At 43.2% G+C, this 22,734-nt stretch overlaps 1 protein-coding gene across 2 annotated transcripts in view; it reads left to right on the forward strand.

The window, feature by feature from the left end:
* Positions 1-22,734, forward strand: part of DPYD (dihydropyrimidine dehydrogenase) — a 623,728-nt gene that overhangs the window by 346,332 nt on the left and 254,662 nt on the right. For both annotated transcript variants that reach the window (XM_020801233.3, XM_072997958.2), the window contains exon 13: positions 14,649-14,864. In XM_020801233.3, the coding sequence (XP_020656892.3) occupies positions 14,649-14,864 (216 nt within the window). The remainder of the gene's footprint in view (positions 1-14,648; positions 14,865-22,734) is intronic.

Here is a 22,734-nt window from a genome sequence, read left to right on the forward strand (position 1 = left end):
CCAAGTATCCCTTATTTTGTAACTATGCATTTGTTTTTCCTCCCTAGGTGTAGAACTTTGCACTTGTCCCTATTAAATTTAATTATGTTGTTTTCAGCCCAGTGTTCAAACCTATTAAGATGTTTTTGAATTTTGTTTATGTCTTCCAGGATATTAGTTATTCCATCCAATTTTGTGTCATCTACACATTTGATAGGCATTCCCTGTGCACAAACACTGATTGGTCTAAAGTTCCCACATTCCTGCTTTTTGTCCCTTTTTGGAGATAGAGACTATGTTAGCCCTTCTCTAATCATCTGGTTGTTCACTGATTTTCCATGATTTCAAGAAAATAATAGCCATTCTGAGAGTTCACTAGCCAGTTCCTTCAATACTTTTGGATGCAGTTAATCAGGCCTTGGATATTTGAACTCATTCAGAGTAATAAGGTATTGCTTGACTATTTGTTTATCAGTCTCAAGCTGCAATCTTGCAACTTAAGAGATATTCAAAACATGCAACGCATTATGTATATATGACTAGCTAATGTGTGATTGAATGTTCTGGTACCCTTCTGAACTATTCTGAGGACTTGGCTATATCCTGAAAGAACAGACAAGACTAAAGTAAAGGGGAATCATTTAGTGGCTAGAATCCTGTTGTTTAGAATAGAAAGTCATACTAGAATAGACCCATTGAATCAGTAGGGATTTGGTGAGTCAACTCCTGTAAGTTCTGTTGATTTAAATAGATTTACTCTTAACTGCTGCTTACTTTGGCACAGTAAGTTTGAATTCATAGAACTCATGGAGAAGTTGACCAAATCCACATTGACTCCATGGGCCAATTCTAGGGTGACTTACGACGTTAAGCAGCAGGAATTTAGCCAATGTGTCTTTACAACAGTGTGGCTTCCCCATATTTGTACTCAAGTTTATTTCAGCATCTTCACTTTGCCTTTCCTGCTTCCCACTTCAGTAGTGGTCAAGTTACTGAATAAATCCTTGCAAAAAACAAGAAAACATGAATAATCACTGCATTGTTGCTCCCCCCCCTCCTTCTTCAGCTCAATCACTTTTGTCTACTGAGCTTCCCACATTCCTTCTACTGATGTACAAACCAATTCCATATTGTTTTTCAGTCAACAGTGATATAAGAGAAAAACCTTTCTCCAAATCACCATTTAACACTCAACAAGGGTGTTCAAACAGGGTCCTTTAGCCCATGGCTGCTGTCAGTATTGGGCCCCACCTTTCACAGCCTGAATTTACTGCTTCATCAGTGAAAAAAAAGAATCATATTTTTTCTATAAAACAAAGTGTATGTGGCTAGGTCGCCCTTGTTTTCAATTCCATTTACTTTCCAGTAGGTATTTAGTAAGTGTGATTTTGTTTAAAAGGGGAGTATGATCTCAGATCGAGAACTCCCAGAAGTACAAGCATGATTTTGAAGGGACAGAGGAACTAGAGACCAAATTGCTAACATGAGCTGGATTATGGAGAAAGCCAGAGAGTTCCAGAAAAACATCTACTTCTGCTTCATTGACTATGCAAAAGCCTTTGACTGTGTGGACCACAACAAACTATGGTAAATTCTTAAAGAAATGGGAGTGCCTGACCACCTTGTCTATCTCCTGAAAAACCTATATGTGGGACAGGAAGCAACAGTTAGAATTGGATATGGAACAACTGATTGGTTCAAAATTGGGAAAGGAGTACGACAAGGCTGTATATTGTCTCCTTGCTTATTTAACTTATATGCAGAATACATCATGTGAAAGGCCGGACTGGAGGAATCCCAAGACAGAATTAAGACTGCCAGAAGAAATATCAACAACCTCAGATATGCAGATGATACCACTCTGATGGCAGAAAGAGAGGAGAAATTAAAGAACCTCTTAATGAGGGTGAAAGAAGAGAGTGCAAAAAATGGTCTGAAGCTCAACATCAAAAAAACTAAGCTCATGGCCACTGGTCCCTTCACCTCCTGGCAAATAGAAGGGGGAAAATATGGAGGTGGTAACACATTTTACCTTCTTGGGCTCCATGATCACTGCAGATGATGACAGCAGCCAACTGCTTCTTGGGAGGAAAATGATGAAAAACCTAGACAGCATCTTAAAAAGCAGAGACATCACCTTGCTGACAAAGTCCTGCATAGTCCAAGCTATGGTTTTTCCAGTAGCAGTGTATGGAAGTGGGAACTGGACCATAAAGAAGGCTGACCACCAAAGAATTGATGCTTTTGAATTGTGGTGCTGGAGGAGACTCTTGAAAGTCCCCTGGACTGCAAGGAGATCAAACCTATTCATTCTGAAGGAAATCAACCCTGGAAGGACAGATCCTGAAGCTGAGGCTCCAATCCTTTGGCCATCTCATGAGAAGAGAAGCCTCCCTGGAAAAGCCCCTGTTGTTGGGAAAGTGTGACGGCAAGAGGAGAAGGGGACGACAGAGGACAAGATGGTTGGACAGTGTAATCAAAGTGATCAACATGAGTTTGATCAAACTCTGGGAGGCAGTGGAAGACAGGAGGGCCTGGCATGCTCTGGTCCATGGGGTCACGAAGAGTCGGACACGACTTGACGACTAAACAACAACAACAACAACAAATGATCTCAGATAGAGAAGTAACTCACTGCTTGTGCATGTGCATGAATGAAGATTTTTTTTGTTTTATTTTCCCCCTCACCTGCAAGAAGGTGGGAGTTTTTCTGTTAATTCTAGAGTTTTCATGCCTCTCAAAAAGTTTCATCAAGCTGCACGAATGGTATAATTGAACTACGACATCTGCCACCTTATTTAATAAGAATAACCTTAGAACTGCAGAGCTGGAAGGGACCTTATGGATCATGAAGTCCTGCCCTTGACAAGGAGGCACAATGGAGAACTGATCCCCCAACCGCTGGCTTTGCAGCCAGAGATCTAAGCCATTGAGCAATTCAGTGGTTTTTATTGGCTTTTAAAAATTGGTAGTATCAGATGAGTTGTTTGTGTCTGTTAAAAATCTCCTTCTGTGCTTGCTGTGCTCTCTCTCTTTTGTGTTTTGCTTTAGAAAGAGAGACTAGCTTTGCACAGCCAGTTTTCACAAATTGCAGACACCTAGATTTTGATTTTTAAATGCATTGTCTTGGTAGCATCTTTTTCTCTTTCATTTGTCTGTGATGCAATATTTTGCCCCCTCCGTGATCTTGGGCTTTCCTCCCTAACTATCATGAAGCTACTGGTGTTTTCACTTGGACCCTAAATTCCGTGAACTAGCATGCTATTAATTTTGATTCTATTTATATCTCATACATCACCCTTTTGCTGGCAGGTTGTGATAACAAGACATTTCTCTGCCATATTATATTTTTCAGCACTTTCTCTTACAGACTTTATGAACAAGAATCTAATACATTTTGTTTTGGACCATTTCCCTCTGCTTCTGACACTCTGTGTGTCTCTTATTCTTTATTTTATGATAGTAGGATTCTTAACAATAGGGAAATGAACATTTGGTACATATAAACTCCCATTGAGCATTCACCTTTATATAGTTTTAAGGGCACTTTCTTAATTTTATATTACACAAAGTGTTCCTTCTCTTTCTTTCTCAGTAAACAGATCTTGTGCAAGCTTTTATATTTGGCTTGCTGATATTTTCTTTTCCTTTCTGTTATGCAGCATTACCTTTTTCAAATACTTCTGACATAATTTGAGTATAAGTTATTGTTAAGGGAAATGGTATTAATTCACATCTGTAAGACATACCAGCTCACTTATTGTGTTTCCATAAGGTGAATCACTGCATCTCTCAGAAAACGTTCCTGAGCCACTTGAACAATCCAGAGCCCAAGCATAATGTACTGGAATGTCATACAATTTTAATTTGAATAGTGACTTTCATACAGAATGCATCCCTGACTGACTGTAAATAATGCAAGAAGAGGAGGGAGCCGTCAAAGTACAAGGAAGGAAGAATAGAAAGCTGTCTGAGTGAGATTCCATCTTCTCCACCTATAAAAAAGGAAATGGGCATTTAAGCTTCAGAGATATAGGGAAATTTGACAAGAAACAAAGCCAAAGCAAAACAATTATAGAAGATAAAAAACTTGTGGCACCTTAAAAGACTACTTCATCACCGCTACCATCATCTAAAAACTGCTGAGCTGGAAAGTTAAAACATCCTGGAAGATGCTGAGAAAATCAGGATGTGGAAGAAAAGATTCATTTTTGGAAGGAGGCAGAGGCAAACACATTCATGAGTGAGCACGAGGAGCAAGATGGGAACAGGAGTGCATTCAAAATTGTAATGTAAATTCATTCTCTGAGATCTGCCAGGAACTCAGACCAGGAATATAGGCCTCTTGAGGCCATAGGTCTGGAACATCATCAGTACTATTTTTTAAAATAACCCTCTTAGATAGCTGGTCTCTAAGGAAAAATCTCCCTGAAGAGTAAAGCTTTTGCAGCTTGTGGAAGGACAGTGAAGGCGGAGCCCATCTGGCCTCCCATGGGAGGGAGGTCCAGGGTCTGGGAGCAGCAACAGAGAAGGCCCTCTCCTGTGTCCTGATCCAGTGTGCCTGTGAGGATGGTGAGACCAAGAGAAAGGCCTTTCCTGAAGGTCTTACAACCTAGGCAGGCTTGTAAAGGGAGATGCAGTCTTTGAGATAGCTTGGTCCAAGCTGTTTAGGACTTCATAGGATAAACTCAGCACATTGAACTGTGTCTGGAAATGAACTGGTAACCAGTGGAGCTGCTGTAACAGGAGAGTTATGTGATCCCTGTAACCAATCCCAGTTAACACATTTCCCCCCATGTGCACATTTTTCATATGTATTTCTCTCCCTCTCCCTCTCTTTTCTTTTTTTCAGTTTAACTTTGCCAACATGCTGGTGTATTCCTACAAAACCGTACTTGATGCAGCAAGAATCGGACTCTAAATCTAGTACTGGTAGATGCTCCCAGAATTTGATCTCACGACCACAGTTATTAGGATATGGGAAGGACAAAACTTTTACATTACATCTGATTTGAAGGAATAAGTGGGAGAACGTTCTCCACACTACTGTTCTATTGAACACTTTGCCCACTGAGTGGCATTTGGTGACAACATAACACAGCACAGGAAACGGATCCGAGTTCTCTTCTGTAGAACCTGCTGCCTCTCCCGGAGCAATGTTCCGATCCAAGCATTGAATTAAGCTCCCTTCAGAGCTTAAGTGGCTGTGGTTGCAGAGTCTGTGACATAATACCGAAATCTGCACACATGTTAGGAAGCAAGATAGGCTCCTATTGCCCCATTCTGGTGCACTCACACAATCGTTCTGTGAGCAGTGAGGGTTTTCCAGTACTTCCACCATTACCTTCTTGTAGAAACACAAGCCCTTTTAGGATCAATGGGAATGTTCTCCATCAGGCTGGCTGAAGGTCCATGCAGACACGACCATACCATAGTGTTGTAGAAGAGGATCAATCCAGACTCATCCCCTTCCCCATTGCACAAGAGACAAGTAGCAGAATTGATGGCACCTCCACTCCCTTCTCTGGGCTAAGAGAAGGAGGTGGAGTAAGAGAGGAAGACAGGAACAGCACATAGCAAGGAAGAAGCAGCATAAAGATTCATAACAGTACCCTCTGTCCATGGTGAATAAGATATTGACCAAAATAAACAGCATTAGCTGTCTTGTGGGCCACAGTGTTGTAGGCTTTTTATATCAGAGCACTGGCTAAAATGTGTACTTTAAGGATACAGACTCCATGAGCAGAAATCTTCATTCCTATAGCAGTTTAGGTTTTATTGGCTATCAGCTGAGTAGAAAAATACCTTCCTCCACTTCCCCCCTTTTTGGTCAGTTTATCTTTTAAAAATTAATGGAAAAAAAAGTTGCTTGATGCTAACTCTTTCCCATAAATGTTAGATTTCTACCTTTGTGTAGTATTATTTCTTCATCGTGGTCTTCTGTGAATGCACACAAAGGGTTAATACCAGCGCCAGCGTTGGGCCTCTCGGAACGTTTTCTAGCTGCAAGAGAAAAGTAACAATGTTTAGGACTACCCCTACTGCGCACGCCCAGCCTAACCGTCCCTCAGTTCCATTTTTCCGCCTAGCGGTTTGGAGCCTCTCGTCGTAGCTGCGTTTATTGCGATCTATCTATCTGATTTTTTGGCTTTGACCTCAGCTTCGCTCACGGACTACCCTAGCGCTTTTTCCCTTCAACTTGACGACCCGGTGTATTTTTCTGGCTTTACTCGGACTGATTTCGGACTGCTCTGCCTTATCCTTGGACTTGTCGTTTCGGTTTCCTTGCTGCCTATGTCCCCTTCAGGGCCGTTCAGCAGGTGTGTGGTGTGCGACCGCAAAATTCCCCATCAGGACGGCCACGATACTTGCCTGTATTGTTTGGGGGAGTCGCACAATCCCAAAGCTTGCCCACACTGCAAAGCCTTCACTAAGGCCGCTCTCAAGGCTCGCCAACAGCGCCTTAAACTTCATTTGTGGGAGTCAACGTTGTCGTCCACGGCGCCCTCAGAGGGGGAGATGGCTTCCACTTCTCGAGCAGCTCCTGTTCAGTCAGTCGTCTCTAAAGTCTCCAAAATGTCGAAAAAATCCGCGTCGTCGAAATCGGCCGCTCCTGCTTCGAACCCCGAGCCTTCGGCTCCGAAAGCTAAGCCGTCGAAATCGTCCAAAGCTAAGGCGGCCGCCCAGCTTAAAATGACATCCATTCCACTTTCTCCGAGCTCGGGTTCCATCCCATCGCCGATTCTTGAGGAGTTGTCGAGGCGCTTCGGGGCCTCGTCCGAGGCACCCGCACCTCCTCCTGCTCGACGTACTGAAGTATTACCGCCTTCGGGAAGGTCTTCCCCGACACCGAGCCAGTTAGTCGCTGTCACTACTGGCCTCGCTTCCGCCCCACATAGCCCTTTTCCTGCGGGCCAGGGGTCGCCTCCCGTGTCGATCTCGTCCGTACACTCGGACTCGAGATCCCCTCGAGAAAAGCTACCTCGATCACCTGTGCGTTCGAGGTCGAAATCTCCTCGAGGCAAACGTTCTCGCACGGAGAAGCATGGCTCCCCGAGTCGGTCCCCTTCCTCCGGCCGCTCGAGGTCGAAGTCTCCTCGAGGGAAACGATCGAAGAAGAGGCATCGAGCTTCCACTCAGTCCGACTCTGGCGATCGCTCGGACTCGAAATCCTCTAAGCGTAAACGCTCTAAGAAGAAGCACCGTTCTCATCGACGTCGTAGCAAGCATCGACGTCGATCCTCTTCTTCCCGTTCAGCGGATTCCGACCGCCCTAAGCGTCGTAAGCACCATCGACGTCGGCGCGACCGTTCGCGGTCTCCTTCTTCGTCGTCGACATCCGCATCTCGAGACCGGTACCGCAAAAAGATCCGGTACATATATGTGTCTTCTTCTTCGGAGTCGACCCGGCCTCGACGTCGACGCCGGGCTATTCGAGCCAAAGACCACCCTCCTACGGTACCGGTTGCCCCTCCACCGCAACCGGTCCCTTCCACCTCGGCGCCACCTGTGGTCCCAGTTCGACCCCCGACAACGCAGGTCGGCATCGAGAAGCCCCCTCCAAAGAAGAAGAGGGATGTCTTCTCCTCTGATCCAGATGAGGTGTCCACGGAGCGATCTTCTGACTCCGATCAGGAGCAACCCCCACCCTTGCCACCGCATGATTTACCTCCGGGTGATCTGGTGCTTTCCGATACTGGCGATACTCACGCTCCTTCTCCATCTGAGGACTTTTCTTCTTATTCTCAGATGATGTCCAGGCTTGCCAAGACGCTCAAATTGGACTTGAATCTCCCTTCTCCTCCGGGAGAGGACTTGTTCTTTGGGGACATCAAAAGGGACAGTACTGCTCCCCCCAGTATAGCTTTTGTGCCTGTGGTTATGGAGGCCATCAAGGAGTTCTGGGCTCAGCCTGCGACTACACCTAACGTCCCTCGTCGCACAGAGCACTTCTACAAGATTCATGGGGCTGACACTCATTTTCTGCTCAAGCATCCCATTCCAAACTCACTCATTGTTGAGACAAGCTGTTCAAGGCCTTCGGCCAAAGCCCATGTTACCCCAGTTGACAAGGAGGGTAAAAAGCTGGAACTCATCGGCAGGAAAATCTACTCCCTTGTCACCTTGCTACTTCGAGTCATCAATTATCAAACTGTGTTGGGAGCTTATCACAAACAATTGTGGCTCAAGCTTTTACCGGGGTTGAAAATGATACCTGAAGACACTCGGCAAGCTTTTCTTAACTCCTATGAAGAAGCTCAGACGGTATCCAAGTATGAACGTCTTTCCATCAGACATGCAGCAGAAATCTCTGCCAGAGTCCTCATGTCTGCCATCTCTATCCGGCGCCATGCCTGGCTCCGTTCTGCTGACATAATGGAGGACGTCAAGTCAAAGGTCGAGAGCCTCGCCTTCGACGCTACCGGGCTGTTCAACGAAAAGACCGACTCCCATTTGGAGGACCTTCACAAGGCTAAGAGAACTGCTAAGTCCTATTCTGTTCAGACTCAATCTAGACAGCGACGCCCTCAATGGCGTAAATCTTATGGACAGTACCAATCTTCCCAACAATACCGTCCTTACAAGCAACTACCTCAGCAGCGCTCTGGCCAGTCCTCTTCTTCTGTCCAGGGTTATCAGGGATACCGCCCTCGTCCTCCCCATCGCCGCCAACCCTTTAAGCCACCTGGCAGGAAACAAAAACAGTACCTTTGACTTTCGGCCCCCCGTTTTCACCCATTCACCACCTACCACCCGTCTTCAACCGTTTCTTCACAACTGGTCCGTCATCACAAACGACACTTGGGCTCTAAAGATCATTCAGCACGGTTACCAGCTGGAGTTTATAAGATCTCCTCCGCTGGGTTTCATAACTCATTCTCCCTTCGACTCCTCACTAGAGGAAGAAATATCATCTCTCTTGGAAAAGGATGCCATCTCTACAGTACCACCTCGCGACATACGATGCGGGTTTTACTCCCGCTACTTCGCCGTCTCAAAAAGCGGAGGAGGCATAAGACCCATCCTCGATCTAAGACTCCTAAACACTTACCTGCGACCCAGACGGTTTCGGATGCTCACCTTAGAGTCCATCATGCACTTGCTGAAAAAGAACAACTGGTTTGTCCTTATAGATCTAAAGGACGCATACTTTCACGTCACTATTCACCCCGACCACCGCAAGTTCCTTCGGTTCATCTTTCAGGACACGGTCTACGAATTCCAGGCCCTGCCATTCGGTCTGTCCACAGCTCCCCGGACCTTCACCAAGGTCATGGCTCCAGTGGCAGCTTACCTTCGTCTCAGGGGCATTCACGTTTACCCTTACCTGGACGATTGGCTCGTAGTCTCCACCTCGCGAAGGCAATCCCTGAAAGACACAAAATTTATCCTGTACCTTCTCTCCAATCTCGGTCTCACTGTCAACAAACAGAAGTCTCAGCTCGTTCCCTCCAAAACAGTTCAATACATAGGGGTCTGTTTGGACGCTGTAAAGGGTCGAGTCTTTCTTCCCCCAGAAAGAATACACAAGATTCGACGAGCCATCAGGAAATTTCTTCCCGGTGCTCGGGTGACAGCCCATCACGCCCAACACCTCCTCGGCCTGATGTCTTCTACAACGCCGGCGCTAGCGCACGCTCGCCTCAAACTCCGGTCGCTCCAATCTTGGGTTCTCACCCTTTTCGACCCCATGATGGACAGTCAAAGGAAACGCCTTCGGGTCACCCCGGAGCTCACCAGACAGCTCCAGTGGTGGATGTACACACCCCATCTCACGGTTGGCCGGCCCTTTCGTCCACTCCGTCTCACCGTTCAAGTTACAACGGACGCCAGTCCGTCCGGCTGGGGGGCGCACTGCGGGCGTCGCACCATTCACGCCCTCTGGACACCACAGGAAGCCATGTTCCACATCAATCACCTGGAACTGCTGGCGGTTATCAAGGCCTTCAGGTCCTTCCTTCCTCTCCTGCGCGGCCGCGGAGTTCAGCTGGTGACGGACAACACTACCACAATGCACTATGTCAACAAGCAGGGAGGAACCCGCTCTCATTCACTCCTGTATCTCTCCATCCTCCTTTGGGAATGGTGTTACCGTCATCATATCTACCCAGTGGCCATCCATGTAGCCACGGAGGACAACACACTTGCGGACACTCTGAGCAGGCTTCATTATCAGACTCACGAATGGGAGTTGAACCCTCTGGTCTTCCAGGACCTTTGCCGCCAATGGGGGACCCCAGTGCTGGACGTGTTCGCATCCCCTCACAACGCAAAATGCTCCCGGTATGCGTCCCGGGCAGGTCTCGGTCACCACTCGCTCGGCGACGCATTCATGATTCCATGGAACCAGGGTCTCTTGTACATATTTCCACCGATCCCGTTGATACAGAGATCCTTGATCAAACTCCGACGTTCAATGACTCCGGCCATTTTCATCGCACCCTTTTGGCCTCGCCAAGTGTGGTTCCCCACTCTAGTCAGCATGGCTGTGGACTCAGTAACCCTTCCGATGTGGCCGGACCTACTGACCCAGGAAGCAGGCGAAGTCCTTCACCCCGACCTCGACACGCTCCATCTGACGGCGTGGAGGATCGTCCAGAAATTCAGGAGGTCTTGACCAACGCCATCAAGCCCTCCACGTCTCGCTTGTATGCCTACAAGTGGAAAAGCTTTCTGCAATTTACCCAGCAGAGGGATCTCGCCTCTTCCCCTGTGTCTCTGTCTACACTTCTGCAGTATCTCCGTTACCTGTTCGATTTCCACCTGTCTATCTCTACTATCAAGGTGTACCTCGCTGCGGTTGTCTTCTTCCAACCCAGAGCTTCTCCCTCTTCCCGTTTTTTCTCCCATCCCACTGTCAGGATGTTTTTGAGGGGTCTCTCTAACCTCCGACCTCCCGTTCGTCCTCCACTCCCCCAGTGGTCCCTCCACTTGGTTCTACATGCCCTAGCCAGACCCCCATTTGAACCCATGGCTACCTGTGACCTCAAGATGCTTTCTTTGAAAACGCTATTCCTAGTGGCTATCACCTCTGCTCGTCGAGCTAGCAAGTTGGCAGCTCTCCGTCATGACCAACCTTTTCTTCAGTTCTTTAAAGACAAGGTTATGCTTTACCTGGACGTATCTTTTCTTCCCAAGGTGGTCTCCGACTTCCACGTCAATCAGCCACTTATTCTCCCAACTTTGTTTCCGTCTCCGACGACTGATGTTGAACGCATGCTCCACATGCTTGATGTTCGACGGTCCTTAGCTTTTTACGTGTCCAGGACCAAGGTCTTTCGCCTGGCCAACAGACTCTTTCTTTGCTACTTTGGCCCAAAGAAGGGCTGCCCGGCCTCGCCGTCCACGCTCTCTCGGTGGCTCGTATCTACCATCGCCCTTGCCTACGAGCTCAACCACAGAGATCCTCCACAGGGACTTAAAGCCCATTCCACCCGGGCTGTTGCCTCATCCACTGCCTTACTTCGTGGCGTCGACCTGCCCGACATCTGCCGGTCCGCTACCTGGTCCAATGCCTCTACCTTCATAACCCACTACAGATTGGACGTGAGGGCAAAAGAGGAGACCAAATTCGGGAGGGCAGTGCTAGCATCGGCTCTTCAGTGACAGCCCACCATCCGGTTAGTAAGCGTGCTAATCACCCTTTGTGTGCATTCACAGAAGACCACGATGAAGAAAGAAAGGTTACTTACCTGTAACGATGGTTCTTCAAGTGGTCATTCTGTGAATTCACACAATCCCGCCCGGCCTCCCCTCTGTCTGTCTGTCACTGGCATCTCTATGACTCGAGGGCCTATGGCGGACAAATGGAACTGAGGGACGGTTAGGCTGGGCGTGCGCAGTAGGGGTAGTCCTAAACATTGTTACTTTTCTCTTGCAGCTAGAAAACGTTCCGAGAGGCCCAACGCTGGCGCTGGTATTAACCCTTTGTGTGAATTCACAGAATGACCACTTGAAGAACCATCGTTACAGGTAAGTAACCTTTCTTTTCTTTTGCTTTCTTTTCCTTTAAAGTTGTTGAGAATCTAGGAATCAGGCCAACTCTTCATTGTTGATATTATTTCTTACTGGAGCTTCTGAAGGTCTTTAATTCTGTTTGAAGTATTATATTGTAGAAGAAAATAATTCATCAAGCCGTGGAAATTTTGTTTTCATTTTGAAGTTTTGGTTTATAAAATGAAGATGAAAGCAAACAATTTTAGGAAATAAAAAAATAGTTTGGATTTTAAAGGTTTTAAACAAAATGCTTACAATTTATTGTAACCTTGAAGGGGGGGGGGTGTAGAGACAGGGAAGTTTCCATGACCTAGGAAAGCTGATGTGGGAATTGTCCTGCCTTGGGGAATGAAGGCCTGACGGTCCTTCCTGCAAATCTGTGGCTGAAATCCTGTTGCTTAATGTAGAATGTACTGTAGAGTAGGCCAGTTGAATCAGTGGAGATTTAGTAAGTCAATTTCTCTGTAAATTCCATTGATTCAAATGGGCCTGCTATAGTAGTGACTAGAGATGGGGGTACTCGACCTTGCAGTGAGGCTCATCCTCCCACCTCTTGCCAGGAGTGGCTTGTAGACCGCGAGCTCCGGAGCAATAGGAAGAGAGCTCGTGCCCACGGCAACAGAGGAAGGTGAGTGGACGGTCTGGCCCCAGGGGACCTGTACCCTCATTACGTCCAACTGTGGGGTGGTATTCGTGTTTGTATACAAATATCCCCATCTCTAGTGACTTACAGTTAAGTTGGAACTTACTATATTTATTTATTTATCTATTTAACTTATATGCTGCCCACTCTACCCAAAGGTCTATATGCCCATTTGAATCAATGAAATGTACAGAAAGGTTGACTCACCAAATCCTCCTTGGTTCAGTGTGCCTACTCAAGTGTGACTTACTACAGTAAGCAACAGGATTTCAGCCAGTCTGCACTATTAGGGTCATCCAGATTGCCTCACATAAAGATGTAATAAATACTCAAGGATTTTCTCACCCTTGACAGAAAAGGATGTTTTGACACATTGACATAACTCACTGAAAAAATGAAACCATTGGGAGATGTTCTACTCCTGCACAAGAGCAAAAAGGCCATAACTTTATTGTCACCAGTAGCATTAGCAAAAATAGTGGGGGCTTGGGTGGGAAAAAACATTGTCTATTTTACATTTGAAAAGAAAAATTCCAATGGTTTTACCATTTACAGAACTAAAGCTACAGAAGGATCAGCAGGTGTTTCCCAAGGTGTTGGCTGCACAACCAGACATGCACATTGTATTGTACTAAACAGCCACAGTGATTTCTGCAGCTTTAGCTCCTCATGTAGCAAGTCCCTACTACTATATACACAAAAATCTCAAGGTGCAAAAAATGCACAAAAACTCTTATAAAAACACCCAATGTGGTGAAAAATCTTTGAAATGGTTTGTTAAAATCTGGAAACATTAAATATGTGAGGATTTACATTTGTACCCCATAGCCTTCTCACTTTTAAAAACTTTGCCTCCCCCTTCAAGAATTTATTGGTGAGGAAGTATATGTAGTAGCAGAGCCTCCAGCTTTAGAGATTCAGCTGAATTTTTCTCCATTATCTGTTTGCTTTGAGAAGTACGTATTGTATCCTCAGTGAACAAGGAAGAGGAATATATGGGTTAACAGCTTCTCTTTGTCCCTTTCTGCATAAGGGAAGAAATGCTGCACAGTGTGCAAAAAAGTGACGTTTCCTAGTTCCACTTGACCATGGAAAGCTGTGGTTTGTGGAAGCTGTGGTATGTTCATAACCCAGGTTATTCTAATTTTGTGAACAAACTGTATGCAGGTAATGTGGGGAGGGGTGATTATTTGTTTCTGACCTCATGCAGAAAGGGAAGGGCAGGGTGCAGAAGCCTAAGTCTTAGGCCCACATATAGGCTTGGATATAATTTGATGTTGCCTCTGCTAACCTCTGTCTCCAATCCACTAATGTGACAAACTTCACACTAGCATATAATACAATATATAGGCATGGTTTGGCTCAAAGAGAGAGAGAGAGAGAGTAAGGCTATGTCCGCTTGTGTTTGTATTAAGATTGAGCCATCCTTCACCATTAAGAGCTGTCATGCACCTTTCTGGTCCAGCAGTAGGGCATGTGTTTTCTGTTTGTTTGTTTGTTTGTTTGTTTGTTTGTTGTTTGTTTGTGTGTTGCATGCTCTAGCTGGGGGAAAGGACTCTCCAGCCTCAATATCTGTTAGATTCTGAGCAAGAGGGAGGGGAGAAGAAGAGAAGAGAAATAGGAAGGAGGGAAGGGAGAAAGCAGATCAATGGGGATAGAGGTAGAGAGGAGCAGCGTTAAAAGTATTTCCCTTTCCCTGACCTTCCACAGATGATCAGGAAAAGTGTGCAATTGATAGCTGGTCAGGCTAGAAGGGGCCGTTTGCTGTTGGGATGGGAGGAGGGTGCCAAATGGCACATTGCCCCTCCCCTTAACCTCAACAGACCCTTTGTAGCCTGATCCACCCCACACTCAAAATGGCCAGTTTAGACGGGCCTTATGTCTCTACCTGGTTCCTTCATTTTGGCCAGGAACCTGTTAGAACTTTGAACCTGCCAAGATTTTGTATTTCATACATTTAATTATGAAAGAATGGCATATAAAGTTGGTGTTTAAAATTTCCCCCCCTCTGTCCTTTTTATTTCTACAGTCTTTATATGATTCTGAAGTTCCTGCTGAACCCCAGCTGCCTCTTTTCTATACTCCTATTGACTTAGTAGACATCAGTGTAGAGATGGCTGGACTCAAGTTTCCCAACCCTTTTGGCCTTGCCAGTGCCACGCCGACCACAAGTTCACCGATGATCCGCAGAGCTTTTGAAGCAGGATGGGGATTTGCGCTCACCAAGACATTTTCTCTGGACAAGGTAATGGAAGCCGGATGTTTCCCCTTCCCGCACCACATACCATTTTTAAAATTTACCAGACTTTTCATAGAAAATTCAGCAATGTGACAGTGAAGGGGTTAGAACTACATAGAATCTTGTAGTGATATTTTATTTTCTCCTTCAATGTATTCATGCTGTAAATGGGAGAATCCATTTTTCTCCTCACTGAGAAGAAGAGAATAAAACAGATTTAAATTGTGTTTTCTGGGATTAAATTTAAATGTTCCCAAGCAAAGGTTATGGCACACTAGTGGAGTTTACTGCTGTTACTACTCCTTGTTGAACAATGAGTCACCCATGCCAGCCTGTAAACTTCAGTGGGACACCCTTTCTTATAAATAAGAGGCACCTCTCTCATCCAGGTTTAAGCAGTGTCAAGTACTAATCCGGATCTGGTGCCAGAGACAGCCAGTCCATTAGGCAGATTCAGGCAGCCCCCCCCTCTCATCTCAGGTGAGTGAATTGCATGTATAGCGAAAGAGCTTGGTACCCCATCAATGACTGTGTGCTGGCTATTTGTGAAAAAAATAATCCTGCTTCCAAGGCAAAGCCATTTATAAGACTGGTGCAAATAGCAAAGGAATAGCAGTGGAAAATAATAGTTTTGCAAATGCTGTGTTTTGTGTAGAAGAAACCAAGGAAAAGTCATATTTCTTATTCTTTTTTTAATCAATTAAACTCTACTGGTCAATTTAGGCAAGAGAGGGGTATTGTTAAACTGTGCTATATGCAGGTATATATTGTGTGGGTTCACCACAGTTTGTCATATTAGAGAACCAAACAAACTACAGTTAAATACAACTGAAAATAAACATTTCCAAAATTGCCCTGGAAACAGGAGGGGAATATGCAAGCCCAAAGCTTGCTTGCAAACCACTCTTGCTTGTGTAGGACATGCTAAACCACAGTTTAGTAAGCCATTCAAATGCCTAGTAGCAGACGAACTTGAGTAACTCTATAATACAGTTCTTTGGTGTCGGTATAATGTGATAATTCTATAAACAATTACGATCCCCATTAAAGATGGTTGTGTTGAAGGAAGAAGAGAGAACCAGGGAGCTTTAAAATTGAGTTGTTTTCTTTAAAATCCTTTCTGTTCTAAATAAATGCACAAACATAAACGTGCCCAAAAGCTGGCAGCCCTGCTGTGTTACTTCGTCTTCTAAAGTTCAGTTGGGGTAGTGTGCGTGTCTGCAGGTCAATTCTGCGTATGTGACTTTCCAAGCATGGAGTTCCCCAGAAGGTAGTGTTGTAATTGTTGTCTAGCCAAAATTAATTCTGGATCACTGGAGCAGTCACTTCTTTAATTACGGCGCTGTACCCGAAGTCAGTGCCATTGTGTCTCTTATTATACAGTATGATTGCAAAGCCATTGACCTAATGCCTATACTGCTGAACTATCACCCCACAGCCAAGCTCTTCCTTGCTTCTGTCTCACTGTCATGGTCTACATGGCATCTGCTGACACCAGTTTGCCACACAGGTCCACCTTTGCCACTCACATTGTATACCTGTATATTTACTTTCTTGCTCTCAAGGCTTGCAGTCACGAGCTGCAGAATTAACAGTTTACAGAAGTTGCAAGAAGCATTTGTGTACTTCCTTGTAGTTTTTTCTTTTAAAGATATTGCCTCAGGTTTATCCTGCCAGGAAAGATTGTCCAAAATATCAGGTCTCTAAAAAGTGGTTTCCAATCATTCTGTTTGTCTTCAGCCTCACATTTGAGCTCGAGCAAGTAATGGAAAATGGGCAGAAATATGAGGTTTAAGAAGGTGAAGGAGTGGCGGAGCTGGACAGGTGGGATTGCCAGAGGTGGGATATGTCGGTTTGGTGGTGGTGGGCAACAATTCCCACAGCTAGTATTCCCATTAGACATGCTGGCTGGGATATTTTGGGAATTGTAGTTCAAAAAGTGTGCTCTTCATGCCTTATGGTTTTTAGAAGATCTAAGTTTCATGTGCAATTAATACTTCTCTAAATGGGTATCAAGGTGCTCTGGTAAAAGGTTAGCCTGAGGCTGTTATGTGAAATGACTGGGGGAAGCACTACTTTCCTACATACTGTGTTGCACCCGTACCTATGTAGATGTATCCATTTCCCTTTCCTAGAATTAATGGTAGATATTCTTGCTAACTAGTTATGCGACCCCCAACGTCTTAGACGGGCAAGTACCGAACTGAGTATTATTGCTGCCAGCAGTCCAAGCAAGATTTACAGCTGTTTCAACCTTGTCATTCACTTTCTGATAGACTGATCCACCAAACTCAGTGCTGTCATTCACTGAGTTTGGTGGATCAATCTGTCATTCTGAAATATATATTTTTGTCATGCGAGACCCTATACATTAGCTGCAGAAAAAAATGAAATGCAGTAGAACTTGGTAAAGCCAATTTAATGTTCTTTGTTCTACCTCACTAATTCGTCTGGTTCCATGTCTGAAGGATTTGTCCTAATGAGGATAATGCCATCAGACGACAATGGAAATGTTTAATTTAATTTAAAACCTCCTATCCACCCCACATTCTGAGACTCCCTAATCATAATAATCATCATTGTGTGCCGTTGAGTCAATTCTAATTCATGGTGACCTTTTTCAGAGTTTTCCAGATAGAGCATACTCAGAAGCAGTTTACTGCCCTTTTTTCTGGTGGCATCTTGAGATTGTGCAGATTAGCCAAGGCCACACATGGTGTCTTTCCTCTCAGGAGGCACAGTAGGGAATAGAACTCCCAACCTCTGACTCTGCAGCCAGATCCTTAAACCACTGAGCTATCCAGCCAGCTTCTAGTCGTTGACAATCTGTTTCTTTTAAATGAATATCTACATATGAATACAAGCTTTCAGAAAGTTATAAATGACCAGAATTAATGACCAGGATTCTATTGGTGTTCGTGGATGTTTTGTTACAATTCACTGTAGCTAATTGACAAGGTGGTGGGGCCCATCTCTGTCCTATGCCTGGGCATGCACTCAGTTGCACAACAGAAACGTACTCCACCACCATCAATTAGCCACGGAAAGTGACAGAAACTGTATATGGATATCAGTAGGATTCCAGCCTATATACTGTACATTATCCAGTATCTGACTACTGTTGCTACACATTTGCCAGTGATCACCATGATCTATAATAACCTATAACGATCTACCATAATATAATTTTACAAATGTCCCAAAATGAAAGACAAAACCAACCAAACAAACAAAAAACAGGAGAAAATGAAGGATAAAAAGGTTCCATTAAATTATGGCAATTTGTCTTTAGGTGCCACAGAGTTTGCTATACAGTATTTTAATGTGAGTTTTTGCTTACATTAAAAGATAAGAGATAGTCTTTAAGGTACCACAACTTTATTTAAAAAAAAAAATTATTTACTTTGTCTGATATGTCTGCATAGATTAAAGTTGCTACGTCTTCAAAAGCAACTAAAGTGAAGGGCTACACTGGTTAACAGTTAATATCAGCTGAATAGAAACTGTCAGTAATTAGAGAGAGAGAGAGATAGTGTGTGTGTGGTGTTTTATATATAATGGACCATATTTTCTCATGTGGTTTAGAAAAACAGTTACCCTTCAGATTCTTTAGTAGCCAGATGTTGAAATGTAGTTCTCGGTTCAAACACTGAGTTTAGTAAAACTGCATATTAGGGAAGGTTGTGTACAAAATGTGCATAATAGGGAAAAATACAGAAATTCAGCTATTTAGGGGAAATCTTACTTCTCCAGGCTTTTTTTTTCAGGGATTAAGCCGCCATAGTTCCCTGCTTTCCAGAAACGGCTGTTAAATCTCTTGATACAGCAGAAATGAGCAAATTAATAGTTCATAGGGGAAAAAAATCCAACTGGATAGTTAGTGTGGCTGACGTTTCCCCTTTCTTACTGAAATCCACATTGCAGAATATAAATGTGACAGAAAATTATACAGGGTGGGTGGGGAATAAAAAATGAAAAAGATAAAAGTTTTCACATTTTTACAATTCCTGTTTCAGCCAAAGAACTCCTGGTTGCTTCACTGTGTTCAGCGTTAGAGTTGAGCTGCAAGAATAAACACAGCAGGGAAGGAAGAAATGTTTGCTTTGATTTTAGCTCCTTCCTTCATTGGTAAAATGTAATTCTGATTAATCAGAGACATCTGTCTTTACTCTGTTGGTGACATGCATTGATTTGTGATGCTGTCGCTTTCAATAACGTAGAGAAGCTGTTGCCTTTATTAAACCTCACCAGCAGAAATAAACATGTGGAGTGACTTCCTATGAAATCTCCAGCTTTTTAAAAAAAGAAAGAGAAAGAAAGAAATATTGTGAGAAAGATGTAGTTGTTTAGGTTTACAGGAAAGAGAGCCACAGCGAGATTTTGACTGGGACTCAGCCTCTTCTTCAGAATGGGCATAAATGGAATTCAGACCTACTGTTTTATGCTAGCTGAAACGTGTCTTGGTCTCTAAATCCAAAAAGAAGAGACCAGAATGAGAAAAGAAAAAAAGGGGGAGAGAGAACAATTGGTGTTAAATTTTAATGACAGACTGTTGAAATAAATAAACCTGATACCAACATTTATGATGCTATTTTCAAGTGATTACTGTTGAGAAGTAGGGCAGCTGTGGCTCAAACACTTCCATTCTCAAGTCATGTGGGGTCTGGCAACCGCTCCTCCCTCCCATCACTTCCATAAAATGGCACCAACCCTGTGGTGCACTGAGGGCACAAGCATTGTGCCCCTCAAGCCCCAACCACCACAAGATGAAGAGGGCAAGGAGAAGAATGTGGCACTGGCACTCTTCACATTCTGCCGCATGAAACAGACTTGGCTGCCCAGCCATTTCCGCTGTGGGCAGTTCCCCAGAGCAGCTTAAGTCACGGGAGACAATGGTTGCAGTGACAGGGAAGAGTGCACCTGCTTTCTCTGGCACTTTGCTGCCTGTGATGACCGGATCCTAAGCCTCATGGCACAACTAGCCCTGAAGTTGTGGCTCAGATCACACACTTAGATGAACTGTGGTCCATCTAAAATAGAGGCAGAAGCTTCCATGTTTCTGTCAGTTAAACTCAAGGAAGAGAAAGGAGGACATATAGACCTCTGATGCACTCTGAAGCTGATTCTCATAAAACTAAATTGCAGTTTCGTGTTAGATCTGAATTCTTCGGTATTAATGTCTCCTACAGTTTCAAAAAAGGAAATCTGACTAAAATCTTACTCATTTTGGTCAGAGAAAGATACAACAGTGTGTGTATGTTTGTTTGGGTAGTTCACCTGATGCTTGATATGTAACTCGTAGCAGGGACGATGCTGTCCTATATCTATAGATGTTGCTTGCCAATTAGTGTGGTTGGCTGTATAAATTAACTAATTGTGCTACAAAATGGCATTCTTCCATAATATTAGACACTCTGATTCATGCTACTACCAGTGGTGTTTCCATAGGGACCGATATGGGAGGCACATGCTTTTCTACATAATTATAAGTGCCAGCAGTAAAGCACAATGCCTTGTATTGTCCTCTGTAATGTCAGTATTTTTCCTGAATTGAACTTGCAATGTAAAAGGCATATTTTCTTTCCCTGGTATCCCAGCATAGTAATTTACAATGCACTCATTATGATTTCTGTCTCCAAGTCCGCCCCTTCCTCTCCGAAAATGACTTTAAAACAATATTAAAATGTAGAATTTTCATGCTTTTTGTACAACAATAGTTTGTTCTGTGGAGTTTTGTTAGAATATGAAATATTAATATTTTACAATTCACTTGTGATGATGAAGTACAATTTGCCTAGCTTGCATGTGATAAAGAAAGTATATGCTTGCCAAGGGAGTTGCATGAGAATTAGAGCTCTAGTGTGAACATCTGCTTGAAATTTTATTATCCTGTTCTACTGACACTGTATCCCTTGTTGTTTTTCTAGACTGACAGGTGAATATTGCTTGGGCTATTTATTTATTTATTTATTTATTCCTACAAATATATATAATTACACATTGTTTCATATTTGGGGGGAGGGGAGGGGGAAAAAGAAACAGGAATTCAGAATCTAGTTATGATTTTTGCCCTATTTTCTTTATATACTCTTGGCATTTATAGGTGCCAGATTGAAGTCTAGTTTTCTGTAGCAAGACAAACCATTGTGAAATGCCATTTGATATCTCAGTAAAAAAGAAATATTCTATCTTTTATTGTGTAGACCTTACGAAAGCTATGGAGGCTTTCTTCTGAGAGACAAATAATCAGATTATTAATGTCAAATATATAAAAAATGATTATTTGCCTTTCTACAAAATAACATCAAAGACATTTTTATTAACACCAATCCTACTGGAAAGGGGAATACCAAGTATTTTATACTATTTCTCAGTTCTCAGAGTTTTTATTTGAATTATTTATTTATTTTTAACAAATAAATTCTTCACTGTTTTGATCAATTCGAGATGAGGATTTAAAATAAGAAAGTTGCCCTAAGGGATAAGGTACAAATCTCGTTAGGTTTTCAAAGCTTCATCATTTTTAAAGAAAAATACAGTGGGTTTTTTTTTTCCATCATCCTGGTTAATTCTTTATTGATTGTGAATTCTTTACATTATTGTCCCAAGAATTGTCAAACAATTCATTGTTGAGGAATTCCATCCCCTTCCAATCTTATTATTTTATTGTACTTTCATGGGTGAAGCTGGGCGTGTTTGTAACAGATAAGAATCTAATAACTTTGGTCAGTTAAAAATGCTAGAATTAGAATTAAAATTGCTTCAGGCTAATTACTTGGCAGTTTTAAATGAAAGTTAAATTGTGGTCCTATACACAATAACCTGCAAATGAGTCCCACTAAAGTCAGCTGGATTCGTGTGAAGGAATGCATAAAATATCTTTGTTAACCTGAATTTCCCAGAGTTTTCAAACCTAATCCCTTGTTAGTCTTTCATTCTCCATTTTAGAGAGAACTGATTTCAGTCAGAAATCCTAAAGCAAAGAGTTTGAAGAATAGCCAAAAGAGTATATTTGTTAAGTTTTCCTGTGTTTCATTCCCCCTCCCCATTTGTGTGTGTGTGAGGGGGGAGAGGGAGGGAGGAATGTACTGTCTGAAATATTGATAAAGATTCTTAACTGTTAGAATTAGTGGCAAACACTTTGCCCAAGTTTTATGTAGACTCTAAATTTGAGTTTGAAATGGCAAACTTATTTATGAAATGGGGTTTTGGAAACCTAAAAGCTCTCAGAGAATTCAGTTACTGTAGAATCGTTTTGATCATATGCTTTTAAAAAAAGAAACAGAAGAGATGAAGAAAGGAAGCAGTCATTGTCATTTAATGTATGGGCTTGCAACATCAGGAAGCATTAATTAAGCTGATATATTGCTGCCCTTATCACTGGATTCTAGACTATTCTTAGCAAACAAACTTGTAATATATTCTCAAAGGCTTGCAATTGTCCACAACAAATTCAAAACTGAAATGGAATGAAAGTCCAAAAGAATGTTTGGGTATAAATTATTAAAATATTAAAACTTGTGACAGTGAGGATATTCCTGAAAATAAATAAATACATTTATTTTATTTTATTTAATTTAAAGATTCATAGCCATCATATATCACCGAATGATGAATTGAGCAGATCTGTGTTAGACTGAGAACAGAGCATGAGGCTCCTAGGAATGTATCTGCAGAGTTTCTGGGAGTGTGAGAATACTTGTTATTCTAAATAGCTTTCCCCATTAATCTATGGTCCAGATTTGCAACAATCTGTATTTCACCAAAATAATAGGGGAATATGGACCTAAACTTACATACTTCTTGGTTGTAAACTAAGCAGAATTTTGTGTTTGTACATGTGACTACATTTAAGTTAATAAGTGATGCACATATT

The sequence above is a fragment of the Pogona vitticeps genome, chromosome 4, assembly GCF_051106095.1.
Source record: "Pogona vitticeps strain Pit_001003342236 chromosome 4, PviZW2.1, whole genome shotgun sequence".
Taxonomy (NCBI): Eukaryota; Metazoa; Chordata; class Lepidosauria; order Squamata; family Agamidae; genus Pogona; species Pogona vitticeps.